General features: G+C 42.2%; 2 protein-coding genes across 2 annotated transcripts; both read left to right on the forward strand.

Annotated features, from left to right (window-relative positions):
* Positions 1–1,251: 1,251 nt before the first annotated feature.
* Positions 1,252–9,261, forward strand: LOC121550996 (solute carrier family 2, facilitated glucose transporter member 11-like). Its single transcript, XM_041863489.2, has 12 exons — positions 1,252–1,873; positions 2,460–2,558; positions 3,083–3,243; positions 3,419–3,543; positions 3,705–3,834; positions 3,948–4,096; positions 6,289–6,476; positions 6,895–7,005; positions 7,624–7,725; positions 8,441–8,516; positions 8,653–8,780; positions 8,968–9,261. Exons 1-12 carry the CDS (start codon positions 1,805–1,807, stop codon positions 9,163–9,165), a joined length of 1,536 nt encoding a protein of 511 aa, XP_041719423.2. The 5' UTR covers positions 1,252–1,804; the 3' UTR covers positions 9,166–9,261.
* Positions 9,262–13,746: 4,485 nt separating this feature from the next.
* Positions 13,747–18,063, forward strand: LOC121550185 (glutathione S-transferase theta-1). The gene is made up of 5 exons (XM_041862312.2): positions 13,747–15,508; positions 16,713–16,800; positions 16,900–17,050; positions 17,231–17,407; positions 17,607–18,063. Exons 1-5 carry the CDS (start codon positions 15,379–15,381, stop codon positions 17,751–17,753), a joined length of 693 nt encoding a protein of 230 aa, XP_041718246.2. The 5' UTR covers positions 13,747–15,378; the 3' UTR covers positions 17,754–18,063.
* The last annotated feature ends 613 nt before the right edge of the window (positions 18,064–18,676 follow it).

The raw sequence follows: 18,676 nt of genomic DNA on the forward strand, positions 1-18,676 counted from the left end.
CGCATAGATAGAACCATTTGTGTTTTAGATGAGGTTATGTCAAATTTACATCTAAAGTTGTTTTTTTTGTGTGCAGTTTAGCATTTTAGCTAACTCTAAACATGTTTCCTAACCTTAACCTAATTATCCTAACCTGTTGCGTAAATTCTAACCGGCTACGAAAAATATATTATGTGCCATTCTGACACAGTATCCCATCTAGTCGAAGCCCTTAGAAGGCTTGACAGCGCCGCCCTGAGACTAAAATGTAGAAGTACAGCTCAAAATAACAAAGATTCCCATGTCAGTTGCACGGTTTACAGTAGTATTAATTTAGTAGACAATACATCATATAAGTAAATACAAGGGTCTCTTTTGTCTACAAATTGGGTAAGAATTTAGACATTTTGACATTCAAAGTCCAATATGTTTGTGTAAACTTGCAAGGTTGGGCTACTATATACTGTAGGTCTAGTGAAAGGTATGTAGTCTCTAGGGCTAGCTAGGCTCTATAGCAGGGTTCTTCAATTCCGGCCCTGGAGGGCCGAAACACCTCTGTTTTTCATCCTCTCCTTATAATCAGGGGCTAATTCAGACCTGGGACACCAGGTGAGTGCAATTAACTACCAGGTAGAAATAAAAAACAGAAGTGTTTCGGCCCTCCAGGACCGGAATTGAAGAACCCTGCTCTATAGGCTATAGTCAGTAAACTGAAGAAAGAGGTTACGTTTTTTCCCCATTGTGAAAATTAATGTAGAAATGGAAATCATTGAAATTATAGTAAAGGCATGCAGCCTATCCGACAACAGTGGAATGACCATCCTGCTGACCAAGAAGGGGCTTATGAGCTTTGTTGGTCACTTGACTTCACAAACAATGAGGTCTTTATAATCAAAAAGGAAAATTGCCACACTGATGACCAGAAAATAGGTCAAATCCAATATACCTTTTCTTAGTTTTTGTGCATGGTTTTCAAATAGACCTGGGCTATACCTTTTAAATTGCACCTTGCCAAATGTTGGATAAAACAAATTAATTATAGATCAAAATCATTATTAGTCAACCTCAGTGGATAGTGCAATTTCTTAACTTGTTTCACATCAGATTAAGGTCAATTTACTGCATAGGCCTACTGGTAGCACAGAGTAGCCTAAAGGAATGCTGTCAAGAGTTCATTAAACACCCTCATACTAGTGGTAATAATACAGCCTAGGCTACAATAGAATCATCACACCTACAACACGTGTGCCTTTGGGTGCGACCAGACCATAAGTAGCCTAGGTTTAATCCATAAGTAGGTTGCAGTTGCTTTACTTGCATAAATAGTGCTTTTTAATTTTTTGGGCTCAATGAACGAAATTCAAAATGGATAGCAATGCAGAATTAAAGAAAGAGGTAGGCCTTTTATTAATGATAAAGGGAAAAATAGCCTAATGTTTGATGAAGATATCTGCACAAAATGGATGAACTGTAACCGGTGTGTGAGAGAGATGCGTTTCGGTGCATATTCAATGGTTACTGTGTCTAAAGAGTGCAGAGTTTCCCACTCGTAAAAAATAGAAAAGTCTGTAATGCAATGTTATGCTCAGACGAGGGGACACTGGGTCATCCAAGGAACAACTGATCAATTGTATTATCCTCACTATATTTACTGCGCAACCCAAACACATCCTCGAAAGGCACTCCGCTTGAGGATGAGTAGGCTACATTAGCCTAGGAGAGAGCAACTTTTGCACTTGTAGTAAGATAAATGCCTTTTGCTAGACAGCAAAACCTGTATACAATCTGAAGTTGTACATAGATAAAACAAAAAACAGGACTCAAAATGACTAAAGGAGATACGGAATATCAACTTTTGCTTGAAGGCAGCACAGGAACAAAAGAGAAAATTAAGGTATGTATAATAATATTAAGAAGAAGTGTTATTGCTATATTAGTAATAATAACAACAACAGTAGTAACACATGCATTACTATTATTATTATTATTATATTAGTGTTGTTATTATTATTATTATTATTAGTGTGAATTATAAGTTATGTTAACCAATAATAAATAATAAATACATTTACATTTTAGTCATTTAGCAGACGCTCTTATCCAGAGCACCTTACAGTTAGTGAGTGCATACATTTTCAAAACATATCTTGTTTTAAACTAACTAAGCCCACTGTTTTTGGTGTCCTTCTCCTGAAAATAGGGCCTACAATTCTTATAAAGTTATTTAAAGAAACCTATAGCCTACTTAATTGTCTACACATGGCTATTGTAATTAATAACCTTAGCTAAAATATGTTTGATATGTATTTGTGCCTCATTTGGACTTCTGAAAGCTATCTAATAGTTAAATATGATAATGATTGGGCTACACCTGTTGGAGGTATCCTTTTTCTGTTCAATACTGAATGTTGAAAAGTATAGCACAGAATCTGTACATATTATGGGATGCTAAACCACCAATTGTGTATTATTGGTTTCAGCGTCCGAACAAATCCCTTCTACTGGCAATTTGTGCAGCTTGCATTGGCGGGACCTTTCAATATGGTTATAATATTTCCATCATCAATGCCCCCACCAAGGTAAGACATTATTGTCAATATTTGTCTATGTAAAGGGGGAATCTGGAGTTGCTACATCCATTTTGGGACTTATAAATTAATGATATGTACCTACTGATTCATTAAGAATGTAACTTATAAATGCCTTATGAGCTTAGTTCAACTGCTGTACCCCATCAGAACCCAAAATATAAGCTTGTTTTATTCCAATGTTTGTAAACAATGTAAATGTAAACAACCACTGTATAGCCAAAAAACATGGTTTAAACTATCATTTTTATATGATGGATGGTCAGTCCTTGCATCCATAGCACTGTCTATGAATTTGAGCTTGGTTACATGTATCCAGCCCCCTCCCTCAGCTTTTATTGAAACAGTGGCAGGAATTACATTTTGTAATTGTTTCAACAGCAGATTGCCCCTTTAAGTGTAATATACTTAGATGAAATACTTAGAGAAAATGTTTAGGTGTTAATGAATTAATGAGAAGATGATACTGACATTGGATAATCATTTGTATTCTGTCCTCATGTTTTTTTCCCCAGTCTGTGCAGAATTTCATCAACCAAACCTGGCTGGAGCGCTATGATGAGGACATCTCAGAGAAATACCTCACTCTGCTGTGGTCCAGCATCGTGTCCATTTTCACAATAGGAGGATTTGTTGGAGCAACTATAGGTGGAACAATGGCCATTAGATTTGGGAGGTATAAAGAAGTGTTTTGTTAATAGTGGCTTGTATCCTCATTTGGATATTTGTCTCCAATTCTACACATAGGCTATTACTATTTTGGCAATAGCCATTTGACTGCATGCATTCTTTTCTCCAAACAAGGCACTTTCAATACATGTTTCATTAACGGCAAATATTCTGTGTCAAAGAAAAGGGACACTAATGATGAACAACGCATTTGCCTTACTGGCTGCTCTGTTGATGGGCCTGAGCTACCCCACTGGATTATTTGAACTGCTCATCGTTGGACGATTTTTCACAGGAGTAAATGCGGGTAAATATGTCAGTGCGTTAGTCAAGTGAAGTGTTGACATCAGCAGTTTGCAGTCTTTATTTCTAAGCTGGATGAGTTGAAAAATATAGATGTTTTGAAGGTTCTGTCTTGTCTGTAAGTCAATATGCCACACTTTGTTCTAATAATATGCTGATTGGCAGGCATCGGCATATGCGTTCAGCCACAGTATCTGGGGGAAATCGCCCCAAGGGCACTTCGTGGTGCCATGGCAATGGGGACTTCTGTTTTCATCACCGGGGGCATCCTTACTGGACAGGTGATTGGGCTTAAGTAAGTTTAGATCATCCTGGACTATTGCCTACTAATTTGCAGATTACTTTGAAATGAAGACTGCGCATCATTTCTTGTGTGTGTTCCTATAATGAGTGTCTATGATCCTGCAGTGAGCTCCTGGGTAAAGAAGAGCACTGGCCCTTCCTGCTCTGCACCACCTGTATCCCAGCGGTCCTGCAGCTCCTCATACTGCCCTGGTTCCCAGAAAGCCCTCGCTACCTGCTGATCGACAGAGGGGATGACGTTGGATGTAGAAACGGTATGTTCCAATCACGTGAAAAGATCTACCATGAGCTCTCTCACATACAGTGGGGAAAAAAAGTATTTAGTCAGCCACCAATTGTGCAAGTTCTCCCACTTAAAAAGATGAGAGAGGCCTGTAATTTTCATCATAGGTACACGTCAACTATGACAGACAAAATGAGGGGAAAAAATCCAGAAAATCACATTGTAGGATTTTTTATGAATTTATTTGCAAATTATGGTGGAAAATAAGTATTTGGTCAATAACAAAAGTTTCTCAATACTTTGTTATATACCCTTTGTTGGCAATGACACAGGTCAAACGTTTTCTGTAAGTCTTCACAAGGTTTTCACACACTGTTGCTGGTATTTTGGCCCATTCCTCCATGCAGATCTCCTCTAGAGCAATGATGTTTTGGGGCTGTCGCTGGGCAACACAGACTTTCAACTCCCTCCAAAGATTTTCTATGGGGTTGAGATCTGGAGACTGGCTAGGCCACTCCAGGACCTTGAAATGCTTCTTACGAAGCCACTCCTTCGTTGCCCGGGCGGTGTGTTTGGGATCATTGTCATGCTGAAAGACCCAGCCACGTTTCATCTTCAATGCCCTTGCTGATGGAAGGAGGTTTTAACTCAAAATCTCACGATACATGGCCCCATTCATTCTTTCCTTTACACGGATCAGTCGTCCTGGTCCCTTTGCAGAAAAACAGCCCCAAAGCATGATGTTTCCACCCCCCATGCTTCACAGTAGGTATGGTGTTCTTTGGAATCAACTCAGCATTCTTTGTCCTCCAAACACGACGAGTTGAGTTTTTACCAAAAAAGTTATATTTTGGTTTCATCTGACCATATGACATTCTCCCAATCCTCTTCTGGATCATCCAAATGCACTCTAGCAAACTTCAGACGGGCCTGGACATGTACTGGCTTAAGCAGGGGGACACGTCTCGCACTGCAGGATTTGAGTCCCTAGCGGCGTAGTGTGTTATTGATGGTAGGCTTTGTTACTTTGGTCCCAGCTCTCTGCAGGTCATTCACTAGGTCCCCCCCGTGTGGTTCTGGGATTTTGCTCACCGTTCTTGTGATCATTTTGACCCCACGGGTGAGATCTTGCGTGGAGCCCCAGATCGAGGGAGATTATCAGTGGTCTTGTATGTCTTCCATTTCCTAATAATTGCTCCCACAGTTGATTTCTTCAAACCAAGCTGCTTACCTATTGCAGATTCAGTCTTCCCAGCCTGGTGCAGGTCTACAATTTTGTTTCTGGTGTCCTTTGACGGCTCTTTGGTCTTGGCCATAGTGGAGTTTGGAGTGTGACTGTTTGAGGTTGTGGACAGGTGTCTTTTATACTGATAACAAGTTCAAACAGGTGCCATTAATACAGGTAACGAGTGGAGGACAGAGGAGCCTCTTAAATAAGAAGTTACAGGTCTGTGAGAGCCAGAAATCTTGCTTGTTTGTAGGTGACCAAATACTTATTTTCCACCATAATTTGCAAATAAATTCATAAAAAATCCTACAATGTGATTTTCTGGATTTTTTTTCCTCAATTTGTCTGGCATAGTTGACGTGTACCTATGATGAAAATTACAGGCCTCTCTCATCTTTTTAAGTGGGAGAACTTGCACAATTGGTGGCTGACTAAATACTTTTTTTCCCCACTGTACATAGGGACTGACTCCTTGTCTTAAAACAACAGTCATCGTGCTGAAAACTATTGAGACAGAAAAGTTTTTTTAGCAAAAAAGTAGGATCTAAGTGTGCAAACCTAAATTGTAACCTACAATCATTCATCTAAAAAAAGAGAGCTGAGCTGTGTCACCCTGTACCTGAACATTGATTTGACACGATGCACGTGATGGAACGCTTGGAGGGGGTGATGATTCAGCCTTTATCTGAGATCAGGGTGGGAAACATAAATTGTACAAATCTTTCCCCTTGAGAGACATACTGGGGCAAGCACATGACTGCAGTGCATACTGTAACAGCAGGTTACACTGCCAGGCAATGTCTCTCATTAGTCACACAATCCTTGATCATCAAAGAAATATCTCTGTGTATCCCACTGTGTCTGTCTGGTTTGGTTTTGTTAGGCTGGCTGGGTGAATGAGTGGATTCCTGTTTGTTATGAGTGTGAGGGATAACAAATGAAGCGTGGAGAGGAGAGAGACCATGTGAGCTGTGTCTTGTGTTTCCTGTGGACAGCGATGAAGCAACTCCACGGCACGGATAACTTTGATCGCGAGCGGGAAGACATGGAGAGGGAGAGGATCAGCGCCATGGGCATTAAACCCAAGAAGCCCTGGCAGCTGTTCATGGACCGCAGCCTCCGCTGGCAAGTCCTCACCATCATCCTGCTCAACGCTGCCCAGCAGCTCAACGGCATCAACGCTGTATGTCAGCAACAGACCAAATTGCCACACATGACCCTATGTCCCCTCAGGGCTGCAACGTTTATCAGTATGAACTCAAGTCAGTTGAGATCAGAAGAAGTTGGTTTAAATGTACAATATTCCATTCACAGAACTCTCATGTTAAGTTCATATAACCTGCAGGACATTCATATTGTTATAGGGTATATAGACTATAGGGTATACATGTACCGTATATGGTATGATATATTTTGCTGGGTGGGCCAACAAAATGTAACTTGGGGCCCCAAAAGCCTAGGGCTGGCTCTGACTGCATGACGAGTTCAGATTTTTTTGTGGCCCCCACCCCCTTCAAAGTTGCTCATCCCTGGTATACACTATAGGGTATAGTGTGAAGGACCTGTGTTTCACTTGTTTTCTATCACTCTCTCTCTTGCAGATTTATTTTTATGCAGATTATGTGTTTGAGGAGGCCGGAATTCCAGAGGTTAACATACCCTACGTAACTGTGGGCACAGGAGCCTGTGAATGCCTCACTGCCCTTACCTGTGTGAGTGTCAACTATTGGTCATAGTACATATATTTAGAAGCATGCATAGAGTCCATCGTAGAGCGGAAATGTCATACAACCCCATGCCTCTTTGCATGGATTTATTAGTCTTTAGAATCCTCTTTACAACATGACTGATCGCAAATTTCATCATGCTATGCTGGTATGACAGTACTGTTCTCATTGAATGCTATGCTATGATTTATGTTACTATTCATCTGGTGGATTAACATATTTAATGAAGATACCAGTGTTGTGATATTAAGTATGATTAGAAGATGTGTTGACTACAGATGTCGGATCTTAATCCTGCAGCAACAGGAAATGTGAATTATTATGTGGATTATAATTAATGGACATTTTTGTAGGAGTTGATACATTTTTCGTAAGGGAAAATCAAGTCTGAAATGTTAAAGTCCAAATTACAAACTTCAGAAGCCTTTTTAAACCTCAAATACACTACAAGTTTAACATTTCCTGCATTAAAAGGAAAGTTCTCTTGCAACAGGTTAATCAAATTAATATCCTACATCTACGTTTTTTAACTCAGAAGATCTTATATTTCTCCACATTCTTATATTTCTGCTGGTATGTCATATGAGATGCTGTGTCTTTCAGGGCATGCTGATCGAATCTCTGGGACGAAAAGTGCTCATCATCGGAGGGTACACCCTAATGGCTTTCTGGTGCATTTGCTTCACTCTGACCCTCACCTTCCAAGTAAAGCATCTTTGATCTAACAATTCCATTTCGGTCTCTTATTAAATCAGAATAAGAGACCTGTGTTGCACTTAAATAAGTTATGGTTGATTAAACCAACCCTTAAAAAGGTCCAATGCAGCCATTTGTATCTCAATATCAAATAATTGCTGGGTAACAAGCCCCAGTGCAGTCAAAAACGGGATTTTCTCCTGTGTTTTATATATATTTCCACACTACGAGGTTGTGACATTTTTTACATTATGATAATGCCCTTTTGGTGTAAGAGCTGTTTGAAAAGACCGCCTGAAATTTCAGACTGTTTTAGTGGGATGGAGTTTTGGCCTGCCTGGTGATTAGTTAATAGACCAATAAGATAGAGAGTTCCAAACCTCTCTGCCAATAACATTATCTTACCACGAGATTTTACATTTTTTAATTTTATTCATTTAGCAGATGCTCTTATTCAGAGCGACTTACAGTTAGTGTATTTTCCCCAACACACTCCCAGACAGTCCTAGCAAAATTCTTGCTTGAGAAATTGCTCTTTGCTAAGAAGTTTATTTTTGACAATTTTAATTGAAAACAATCACATTAAGGTACTTAATTGTTACCCAGAAATTATTTTATATTGAGATAAAAATGGCTGCATTGGACCTTTCATGTTGCTTGGCTGGCCGCTTTGAGAACACTAGTTTTCTATGATCTAATTGTTGTCTTCTTTCATTGAACGCAGGGAGCAGGCCTATGGATGCCTTATCTTAGCATGGGATGCGTCTTTGCTTTCATACTCAGCTTTGGTTTGGGACCAGGTAACCGACAGAACTTACTTATCGCTCATTTATGCCAGTTTTGCCAAACTTTGTGTGATCTGGCATCAATATTATTCATTATCTGATTATAAATTACTTTAAAATGAACACTATACCTTCACTTTGTCCTTTGGAGGTGGTGTGACAAACATCTTGACCACAGAGTTATTCACACAAACCACACGGCCTGCTGCATACATGATCGGAGGGTCCGTGAACTGGCTCAGCTTCTTCTTCATTGGCATGGTGTTTCCATTTATTGTGGTAGGTTCCAAGTGTTTGCAACCGTGACACTTAACCTTTAAAATAAGGAGTATGGTTAGTGTTACAGTAGGTTATACAATACTAGAGTAGTTTGATATCGGTACTGTCGATTGATATGGAAATAGGAGAGATGGCTGTTTGGAGAGATGGTTCTAGATTGGTTTGGTCTGCTCTTTTACCTCCACAGACTAAGCTGCAGCAGTACTGTTTCCTGGTGTTCTTGGTGATTTCGGTCTTGGTTGCTGTATACATATTCCTGGTAGTCCCTGAGACCAAGAACAAAACCTTCCTGGAGATCCATACGGAGTTCCAGTCCGGAGACAAGAGGAAGGCTTCAAAAGCAGATGACGGCCCAAGGACAACATTGTTGTCAACCCCTCTGTGAAACACAGCTCCAGTGTTTGCTGCAAGGACTTTTTTTTTTTACATTAAAATTTTTAGTCATTTAGCTGACGCTCTTATCCAGAGCGACTTACAGTTAAGTGAGTGCATACATTATTTATTTATTTTTTCATACTGGCCCCCCGTGGGAAACGAACCCACAACCCTGGCGTTGCAAACGCCATGCTCTACCAACTGAGCTACATCCCTGCCAGCCATTCCCTCCCCTACCCTGGACGACGCTGGGCCAATTGTGCGCCGCCCCATGGGTCTCCCGGTCGCGGCCGGCTACGACAGAGCCTGGATTCGAACCAGGATCTCTAGTGGCACAGCTAGCACTGCGGTGCAGTGCCTTAGACCACTGCGCCACTCTTATTCAACAACTGGCAGTGTTATGAATATCTCACTGTCATATAGATACAAAGTTCCAGAATGTGTGTTCTTTGTCAGGGATTGTGAAGTGTAGGCATTATGGTAATTGGTGGCAGAACGGAGTGCTCGGGGTAGGGTGTAGGGTTTGAGCATGCTAGCAGACACGCTAGTTAGCAACTTCCTTAACACAGCACGCAGACACATAAAAATGGTATCCCCGAGATAATCTGACTCTGGGGAAGTAGATAAAGGGCCTAAGCTAGAACTCTGCTGTCCTAGCTTCAGAGGGAGGCTAGTTCCACCATTGGGGTGCCAGGACAGAGAAGAGCTTGGACTGGGCTGAGCAGAGCAGGAGCTGGGGGTGGGAGGGCCAAGAGACCAGAGGTGGCAGAACGGAGTGCTAGGGTTGGGGTGTAGGGTTTGAGCATAGCCTGAAGGTAGGGAGGGACTGTTCCTTTTGCTGCTCCGTAGGCGAGTACCATGGTCTTGTAGTGGATGCGAGCTTCGACTGGAAGCCAGTGGAGTGAGTGGAGGAGCAGGGTGACATGGGAGAACTTGGGAAGGTTGAACACCAGGTGGGCTGCAGTGTTCTGGATAAGTTGCAGGGGTTTATGGCACAAGCGGAGAGCCAGCCAACAGCGAGTTGCAGTAGTCCAGACGGGAGATGATAAGTGCCTGGATTAGGACCTGCGACGCTTCCTGTGTGAGGTAGGGTCGTACTCTACGGCTGTTGTAGAGCATGAATCTGCAGGAGCGAGTCACTGCTTTGATGTTTGCAGAGAACGACAGGGTGTTGTCCAGGGCCACGCCAAGGTTCTTTGCCCTCTGGGAGGGGGACACCGTGGAGTTGTCAACCGTGATGGAGAGGTCTTGGAGCGGGCAGGCCATCCCCGGGAAGAAGAGCAGCTCCGTCTTGTCAAGGCGGGCCAACATCCAAGCTGAGATATCGGCCAAGCTTACAGATGCGTGTCGCCACCTGGGTGTCATAAAGGGAGAAGGAGAAAAGTAGCTGAGTGTCATCTGCATAGCAATGATAGAGAGACCATGTGAGGATATGACAGAGCCGAGTGACTTAGTGTATAGAGAGAAAAGGCGAGGGCCTAGAACCGAGCCCTGGGGACACCAGTAGTGAGAGTATGTGGTGCTGACACAGATCTTCTCCATGTCACCTGGTAGGAGCGGCTTGCCAGGTAGGATGCAATCCAAGAGTGTGCAGAGCCTGAGACACCCAGACCTGAGAGGGTGTAGAGGAGGATCTGATGGTTCATGGTGTCGAAGGCAGCAGATAGACCTAGGAGGATGAGAACAGAGTGTCCTGAGTGGCGCAGTGGTCTAAGGCACTGCATCGCAGTGCTAACTGTGCCACTAGAGATCCTGGTTCGAATCCAGGCTCTGTCGCAGCCGGCCGCGACCGGGAGACTCATGGGCGGCGCACAATTGGCCCAGCGTCGTCCAGGGTAGGGGAGGGAATGGCCGGCAGGGATGTAGCTCAGTTGATAGAGCATGGCGTTTGCAACGCCAGGGTTGTGGGTTCGATTCCCACGGGGGGCCAGTATAAAAATAAAAAAATATATATATATATAAAATATTCACTAACTGTAAGTCGCTCTGGATAAGAGCGTCTGCTAAATGACTAAAAAAAAAAAAAAATAGAAACATTGGGTAAAAAAAATAAATAAAAAAATAAAAAAAACAGAGGAGAGAGAGTCAGCTTTGGCAGTGCGGAGAGACTCCGTGACACAAAGAAGAACAGTCTCGGTTGAGTGACCTGTCTTGAAGACTGACTGGTTAGGGTCAAGAAATTGTTCTGAGAGAGACAGCGAGAGAGTTGGTCAGAGACAGCACGCTCAAGTGTTTTGTAAAGAAAAGAAAGAAGGGATACTGGTCTGTAGTTTTTGATGTCAGAGGAGTTGAGTGTTGGTTTCTTGTGGAGTGGAGCGACTCGAGTCATTTTGAAGTCAAAGGGGATGCAGCCAGTGGTCAGGGATGAGTTGATGAGGGAAGTGAGGAATTGGAAAAGGTCTCCAGAGATGGTCTGGAAAAGGGAGGAGGGGATGGGGTCAGGCGGGCAGGTTGTTGGGCGGCCAGACCTTGCTAGTCACAGGATTTAATCTGGAGACAGAGGGGAGAAAGAGGTCAAGGTGTAGGGTAGTTATGTGTGAGTGGGACCAATGGACTCAATAGGCTGAGTGAATGAGGAGCAGATGTTGTCAACCTTCTTTTCAAAGTGGTTGACAAAGTCGTCCGCGGAGAGGGAAGAAGGAGGGAGTGGAGGATTAAGGAGGGAGGAGAAGGTGGAAAATAGTTTCCTAGTGTTAGAGGCAGAAGCTTGAAATGTAGATTAATAGAAAGTGGTTTTAGCAGCAGATACAGAGGAGGAGAAGGTAGAGAGGAGGGAGTGAAATGATGATAGGTCCTCCGGAAGTTTAGTTTCCCTCCATTTTCACTCAGCTGCCCGCAGCCCTGTTCCTTTAAGCTCGCAATGAGTCACTCAGCCACGCAGCAGGAGGGGAGGGCCAAGCCAGCAGGGAGGAAAGTGGACAGTGCGAATCATAGGATGCAGAAAGGGAGGAGAGTAGGGTCAAAGAGGCAGAATCAGGAGACAGGCGAGAGAAGGATTTAGCAAAAGGGAGAGATGATTAGTATAGAAGAGGAGAGTAGTGGGAGAGAGAGCGGAGATTGTGAGGGCGCATGACGATCTAGGTGGGGGCTGAGTGGCTAGGGTTGTAGGAGAGTGAGACAGAAAATGAAACAAAGTAGTGATCAGAGACTTGGAGGGGGGTTGCAGTGAGATTAGTAGGCAAACAGCTTCTAGTAAAGATTAGGTCAAATGTATTGCCTGCCTTGTGAATGGGAGGGGACTGGGAAAGGGTGAGGTCAAAAGAGGCAAGGAGGGGAAAGAAAGAGTTGGAAAGAAATGAATCGAAAGCAGACGTCAGGAGGTTGAAGTCGCTAAGTATGAAGAGTGGTGAACTATCGTCAGGAAATTAGCTTATCAAGGTGTCAAGTTCATTGAGGAACTCTCTAAGGGCACCTGGTGGGCGATAGATGACAACAATGTTAAGCTTGAGTGGACAAGTGACAGTGACAGCATGGAATTCAAATGAGGAGATGGACATGTGAGTGAGGGAGAAAATAGAAAATCTCCACTTAGGAGAAATTAGTAGCCTTGTGTCACCACCGCAACGACCAGATGCTTTCGGGCTATGAAAGAAAACGTAGTCAGATGAAGAGAGAGCAGCTGGAGTAGCAGTGTTCTCTGGGGTGATCCATGTCTCGGTCAGGGCCAAAAAGTCAAGGAACTGAAGGGCAGCATAGGCTGAAATGAACTCAGCGTTCTTGACCGCAGATCGGCAGTTCCAAACACTGCCAGAGACCAGGAATTCCACATGGGTTGTGTGTGCAGGGAACACTAAATTAGAAGGGTTGCAGCCAAGGGGTGGGGAGCGTCTGTAAAGCCTACAGGGAGCGGTGCGAACAGGTATAGAAAACACACACACAATTTCCAAAGCTACAAAAGAGCAAAATTAGATCATCTGAAAATAACTAGTTAAGATACTCAAGTGAGAGAGTGGTGTGGAGTCTTCCTCTCTTTCCTTCCTCGAATAACTCTGCTGAACAACTCGGCAGAACCGTCTTAGTTTTGCGACGAGACCACCGCTGACACGACCATCACAGACATGCCCGCAGCGACTGCCGCTGAGAAAACAAATTACTGATAGGGGCCGCTGTTTTGAAGCCACCGCGCCGCCATCTTGGCACTCCCCCACCATTGTACAAAATATTTTGGAAGCTATAGAAATGCATTTATTAATGTCTACATTTGTTTTTGCCATGTTTATTCTATTAGGGCCAGGACTTTCAAACTTCATTTTCCTGTGATTTACATATATTTCCACACTATGATCGAATAATACTGTGAAAGAAGAGAGAAACCAGCACACTGCTCTTGCTAGTATCACTGTTCTTTATTAAGCTTTATGTATCGCCCTCTCTTCCTTCATCAAAGATTTTGTGAGTGTTTGAAATTTGCACCCATAATATGTAGACATTGCCCCACCCATATCCGTTCAGATCCATTGCTAACACACATCCTTACCCAGAAATGATTGATATAGTTAAAAACGGCTGCATTGGGCCTTTAAGTGTATATATATATATATATATATATATATATATATATATATATATTTAGAAAGTACTAATGTTACTGTCCCCACTACAAAAACAAAATACAAAAGTAAAATCAGCAGCATCACAGCCATATAGTCAGGCCATATGATAAGGAAGTTGTCTAGAAACAGAACAAATAAATAATTCAGGGTAAGGAGGAAGGAAAATGCCATAAGGGGTATAGATAAAAATTTAATAAGCTATTACAGAAATTGAAGGATCCATTTTATATTGAAAACACTGATGGATATATTAGGTTTCTTGTTTTAATTGACATGGAATATATATCTTCCTTGTCAATTAAAAACAAGAAACTGATGCCACCCCATGCTCCGTCTATGCTTCATCCTTGCTGCTATATACAGAAATTTGCCAAGCTGTGACCTCCACTGATATCTCACAAACTGATGGTGCATTTTCGTAAAACGACATTATGAGAATGAGCCCCTTTCTGTTCATGCATACCTATCGCACTGACAAAAGGCAACCTGCGAGTACCAAGCTCAGTTCCATTGAACGTCTCAGCTACAGATGGTAACGCACAAGCCGAATGACTGCTAGTCGGCAGTGCACTTTCTGCCATGTGCCCGGGGACTGTCCCCTAGGGCGTTCCTGGAGAAACTTAGTTCTCAGTTAGTAGCTTAATTAATAAGCCTTCCTAATGCTCCATGTACATTATCGCGTAAATGCATTATGTAGGTTAAAGTAAATATACAATTTTAACTGACGTTGTGTAACTTTCAGAATGTTGTTGTTTTTACAGCCATAATGTACACTTTTTATTCTGCAAACATTTACTCACAAAATAGATCTTAAGCGTTATTTTATACAAAAAAAAATTCTTAAACCCTCATCTCAAATCTAAAAGGATTATGGGAAATCTGCTGCTCGGCCATCCATTGATCACGCCCTGCACGACTTTTGTTTTGACTCAATTGGTGGCTATGTAGCCTACAGATTACCGTTCTCCTAGCAGCAGGATATTATGCGGGCAGCACGATCGCAGTTGTTTATTTTCAAAATAAGAGTCCCCCCGCAAAAACACGCTAAATTGGGAATATCTATTTTTTGCAGTCCAGTGCAGTACAACTGTTTTTCACAGCACTGCAACCACCTTTGAAAAAAATATAATTTCACGCATTTTATTATATATTTTCCACCCCACTTTAGCTGAGACAGAAAAGTTCTCTCTCTACAGCCCAATATTCTCAACATACCAGTGTCAACATTGTATTTTCATTATTGGTCTTAAAAAACAAAAAACATTTTACATGACACTCTTATCCAGAGCGATTTACAGGAGCAATTAGCGTTAAGTGCCTTACTCAAGGGCACAGCGACAGATTTTGTACCTATTCGGCTTGGGGACTCGGACCAGCAACCTTTCCGTGACTGGCTTAACGCTCTTAACCGCTAGGCTGCCTGCCTCCATATTTTTTATTTGTTTTCATAAATTACTTATTGCATTTTCTTGTTGGAACAATAAAAGTGGCCATTGATTAAAATTCAATATAAATTGAATTAGTTATCCACATTGCAATGGTTTGAAACGGGGGGCTTTAACGTGGAAGGTAGCGTCATTACCCTACAAAAGTGACATAATTTGTGCTGCTGGCAAAATACTAGTAGCCTACAGTACCTAACGTTAGCAAGCAATACAAATACGTTTATCATGGACGGTAGAAAGGCCGTAGAACTAGAAGTGTATTTAGATTTATTGTCACAACCATGTAGAGCAATACATATATTTCTGAACTGCAATAAAATTCCACACAAGGTGAAAACTGTTGCATTACGAAAAGGTGAGTTTCAAGCTGGCTGGGCGAAAGTTGGCTAACGTTTAACGTTAACTACCAACATCATCTAGCTAAAGTTAAACATGCAATCAATCTAGCTATCGTTTTGGTTGCTACTAAAGCAAGATTGTTAATGTTAAATGGAAATGCATATATGTTTGATACATTTATACACAGACTGAGTGCTACATTGTTTTAAATGCAAAATGTGTGTGCTCTGTCCTGCATTGAACTTAGACCTATTGTACCTTGAACTTTGTCCTACTCTGTACAGCAGCTGTTGATAGTTGTCCCGAATGTGTACTAACTAGCTATTCAGAATGACAAGTCTAGCTATGCTATTATTATTTCACAATCGTCCATGTATTCAAATTTAGACAAATACATTGAACAAAAGTATAAACGCAACATGTCAAATGTTTCATGAGCTGAAATAAAAAAAATCCCAGAAATGTTCCATATGCACAAAAAGATTATTTCTCTCAAATTTGTTTACATCCCTGTTAGTGAGCATTTCTCCTTTGCCAAGATAATCCATCCACCTGACAGGTGTGGCATATCAAGAAGCTGATTAAATAGCATGATCATTACACAGGTGCACCTTGTGCTGGTGACAATAAAAGGCCACTTTAAAATGTGTAGTTTTGTCACACAACACAATGCCACAGATGCCTAAATTTGAGGGAGAATGCAATTGGCATGCTGACTGCAGGAATGTCCACCAGCACTGTTGCCAGAGAATTTAATGTTAATTTCTCTACCATAAGCTGCCTCCAACATCATTTTAGAGAATTTGGCAGTACGGCCTCACAACGGCAGACCATGTGTAACGACACCAGCCCAGGACCTCCACATCTGGATTCTGCAGGATCGTGTGTGGGGGGGTGCTGAAGAGTATTTCTGTCTGTAATAAAGCCCTTTTGTGGGGTAAAACTCATTCTGATTGGCTGGGCCTGGCTCCCCAGTGGGTGGGCCTATGCCCTCCAAGGCCCACCCATGTCTGCACCACTGCCCAATCGTGAAATCCATAGATTAGGGCCTAATGAATTTATTTCAATTTCCTTATATGAACTGTAACTCAGTAAAAACTTTGAATGTTTTTGTTGCATGTTGCATTTATATTTTTGTTCAGTATAGCTAAATGCATAAACCAATACCTCAAAGAAATGTAATTAACATACTGTATCTCAATGACTTTGTTTAAATATAGGGGAGAATAGGACACCAGAGTATACAAAACTCAATCCCATGCAGAAGGTCCCAGTAATGGTCGACAATGACTTTGTTCTGACTGAGAGGTAAGACTCTTCATTCACTTTGTAGTTTAAAATGTTTTTTTTTTAAATGTTTAATGAAAAAAATAAAAGGGGCATTTCCTCTCCCTCATCTTGTTACAGTGATGCCATATTAAAATACCTGGCCACCAAATACGATGTCCCAGGTAACTGGTATCCACGCCACCCAGAGAGGAGGGCGAGAGTGGATGAGTACACAGCATGGCACCATACCAACACCCGGCCACATGCGGCCAAGGTCTTTCTCATGGAGGTAAGGCTTGGTCATGGAACACTCTGCTCTATGTCATTTGGCAGGTGAAATGTAGTCTAATCCCAAAGCCACCATCTCTTTGCAGGGTATTACACATTTATGCAATAGTTATGCTTTTATTGTTATATCTCATGCTCTGTGGTTGTTGTTGATGGCATGCGTCGCTGCTTTGTGCTGTAGGTTTTACTGCCCCAAATGACAGGACAGCCAACAGACCCACTGAAGGTGGAGAGGGCTTTGGCAGACCTGAGTGACATTTTGGAGAAGCTGGAGAACATGTTCCTCAAGAGGCAGCCCTTCCTCTGTGGAGATGACATCAGCCTGGCTGACCTGCTGGCCGTGTGTGAACTCATGCAGGTGAGGAAAACTCAGTCAACTGGTCCATCAGAGCTCAGCCACTGGGTGAACCAGCCACCTCTGCTGAGAAAATGGTCCTACAATGCAGTCAGGAATGTGTCACATCTCAAAGACTGTCTTTGACTACTTACAGTATATTTTGATGTATGGATTGCTACCCATTTCAGCCTACTAAATTAATTGACTGCTTTGCTCTCAGCCCCTAGGTGGCGGCAGAGACATCCTGAAGGATCATCCCAAGATGTTGAGCTGGAAGAGTCGTGTCCAGTCTGCGCTGGGGGACTCCTTTGACGAGGCACACACAGTGCTGTACAGTCTCCGGGACAGGTCCAAAGCCAAGCTATGAAATAATCTCAATATGGTTTGATATTAAAGCTTGCACAATGCTTGAAAGCAACCAGATGTATTTACTGATTATGTTTGTGCTGTCCATGTTGACCTAGAGATTGATGTTGTTGATAGGCTCTATGGGAGAGTGATCAGTGCCTTACATGAGCCTCTGTATGATATGCTACAAAATTACTAGATGGTTTAGCATTATGGACCTTGATCTGGAGTGGAGATGGGAAATGTGGAATAGAGTAAGATACATTTTTCAATGATATACAACTGCCTAGAATTAAGGGATGTATAACAATAAAACCCAGTGGAAAATATGTTTGTTTATTCAACAGTAGCTGTACAAAAACAATTATTTACAAAACAGGAGGCAATTTCCAGTGGATATAGCTCAGTATGTGCCCACAAGTTGGAAATCAACATGTACACTGAACAAAAATATAAACTCAAAATGTAAAGTGTTGGTCCCATGTTTCATGAGCTGAAATAAAAGATCCCAGAAATGTTCCATACGCACAAGAAGCTTATTGCTCTCAGATGTTGTGCACAAATTTGTTTACATCCCTGTTAGTGAGCATTTTTCCTTTGCCAAGATATTCCATCAGCCTGACAGGTGTGGCATATCAAGAAGCTGATTAAACAGCATGAACATTACACAGGTGCACCTTGTTCTGGGGACAATAAAAAGGCCACTAAAATGTGCAGTTTTGTCACAACACAATGCCACAGATGTCTCAGGTTTTGAGGGAACATGCAATTGGCATGGTGAGCTGTTGCCAGAGGGTTGAATATTCATTTCTCTACCATAAGCCGACTCCGTCGTTTTAGATAATTTAGCAGTACGTCCAACCGGTTTCACAACCGCAGACCCCGTGTATGGCGTTGTGTGGGCGAGCGGTTGTGAACAGTGCCCCATGGTGGGGTTATGGT

The sequence above is a fragment of the Coregonus clupeaformis genome, chromosome 18 (assembly GCF_020615455.1).
Source record: "Coregonus clupeaformis isolate EN_2021a chromosome 18, ASM2061545v1, whole genome shotgun sequence".
NCBI lineage: Eukaryota > Metazoa > Chordata > Actinopteri > Salmoniformes > Salmonidae > Coregonus > Coregonus clupeaformis.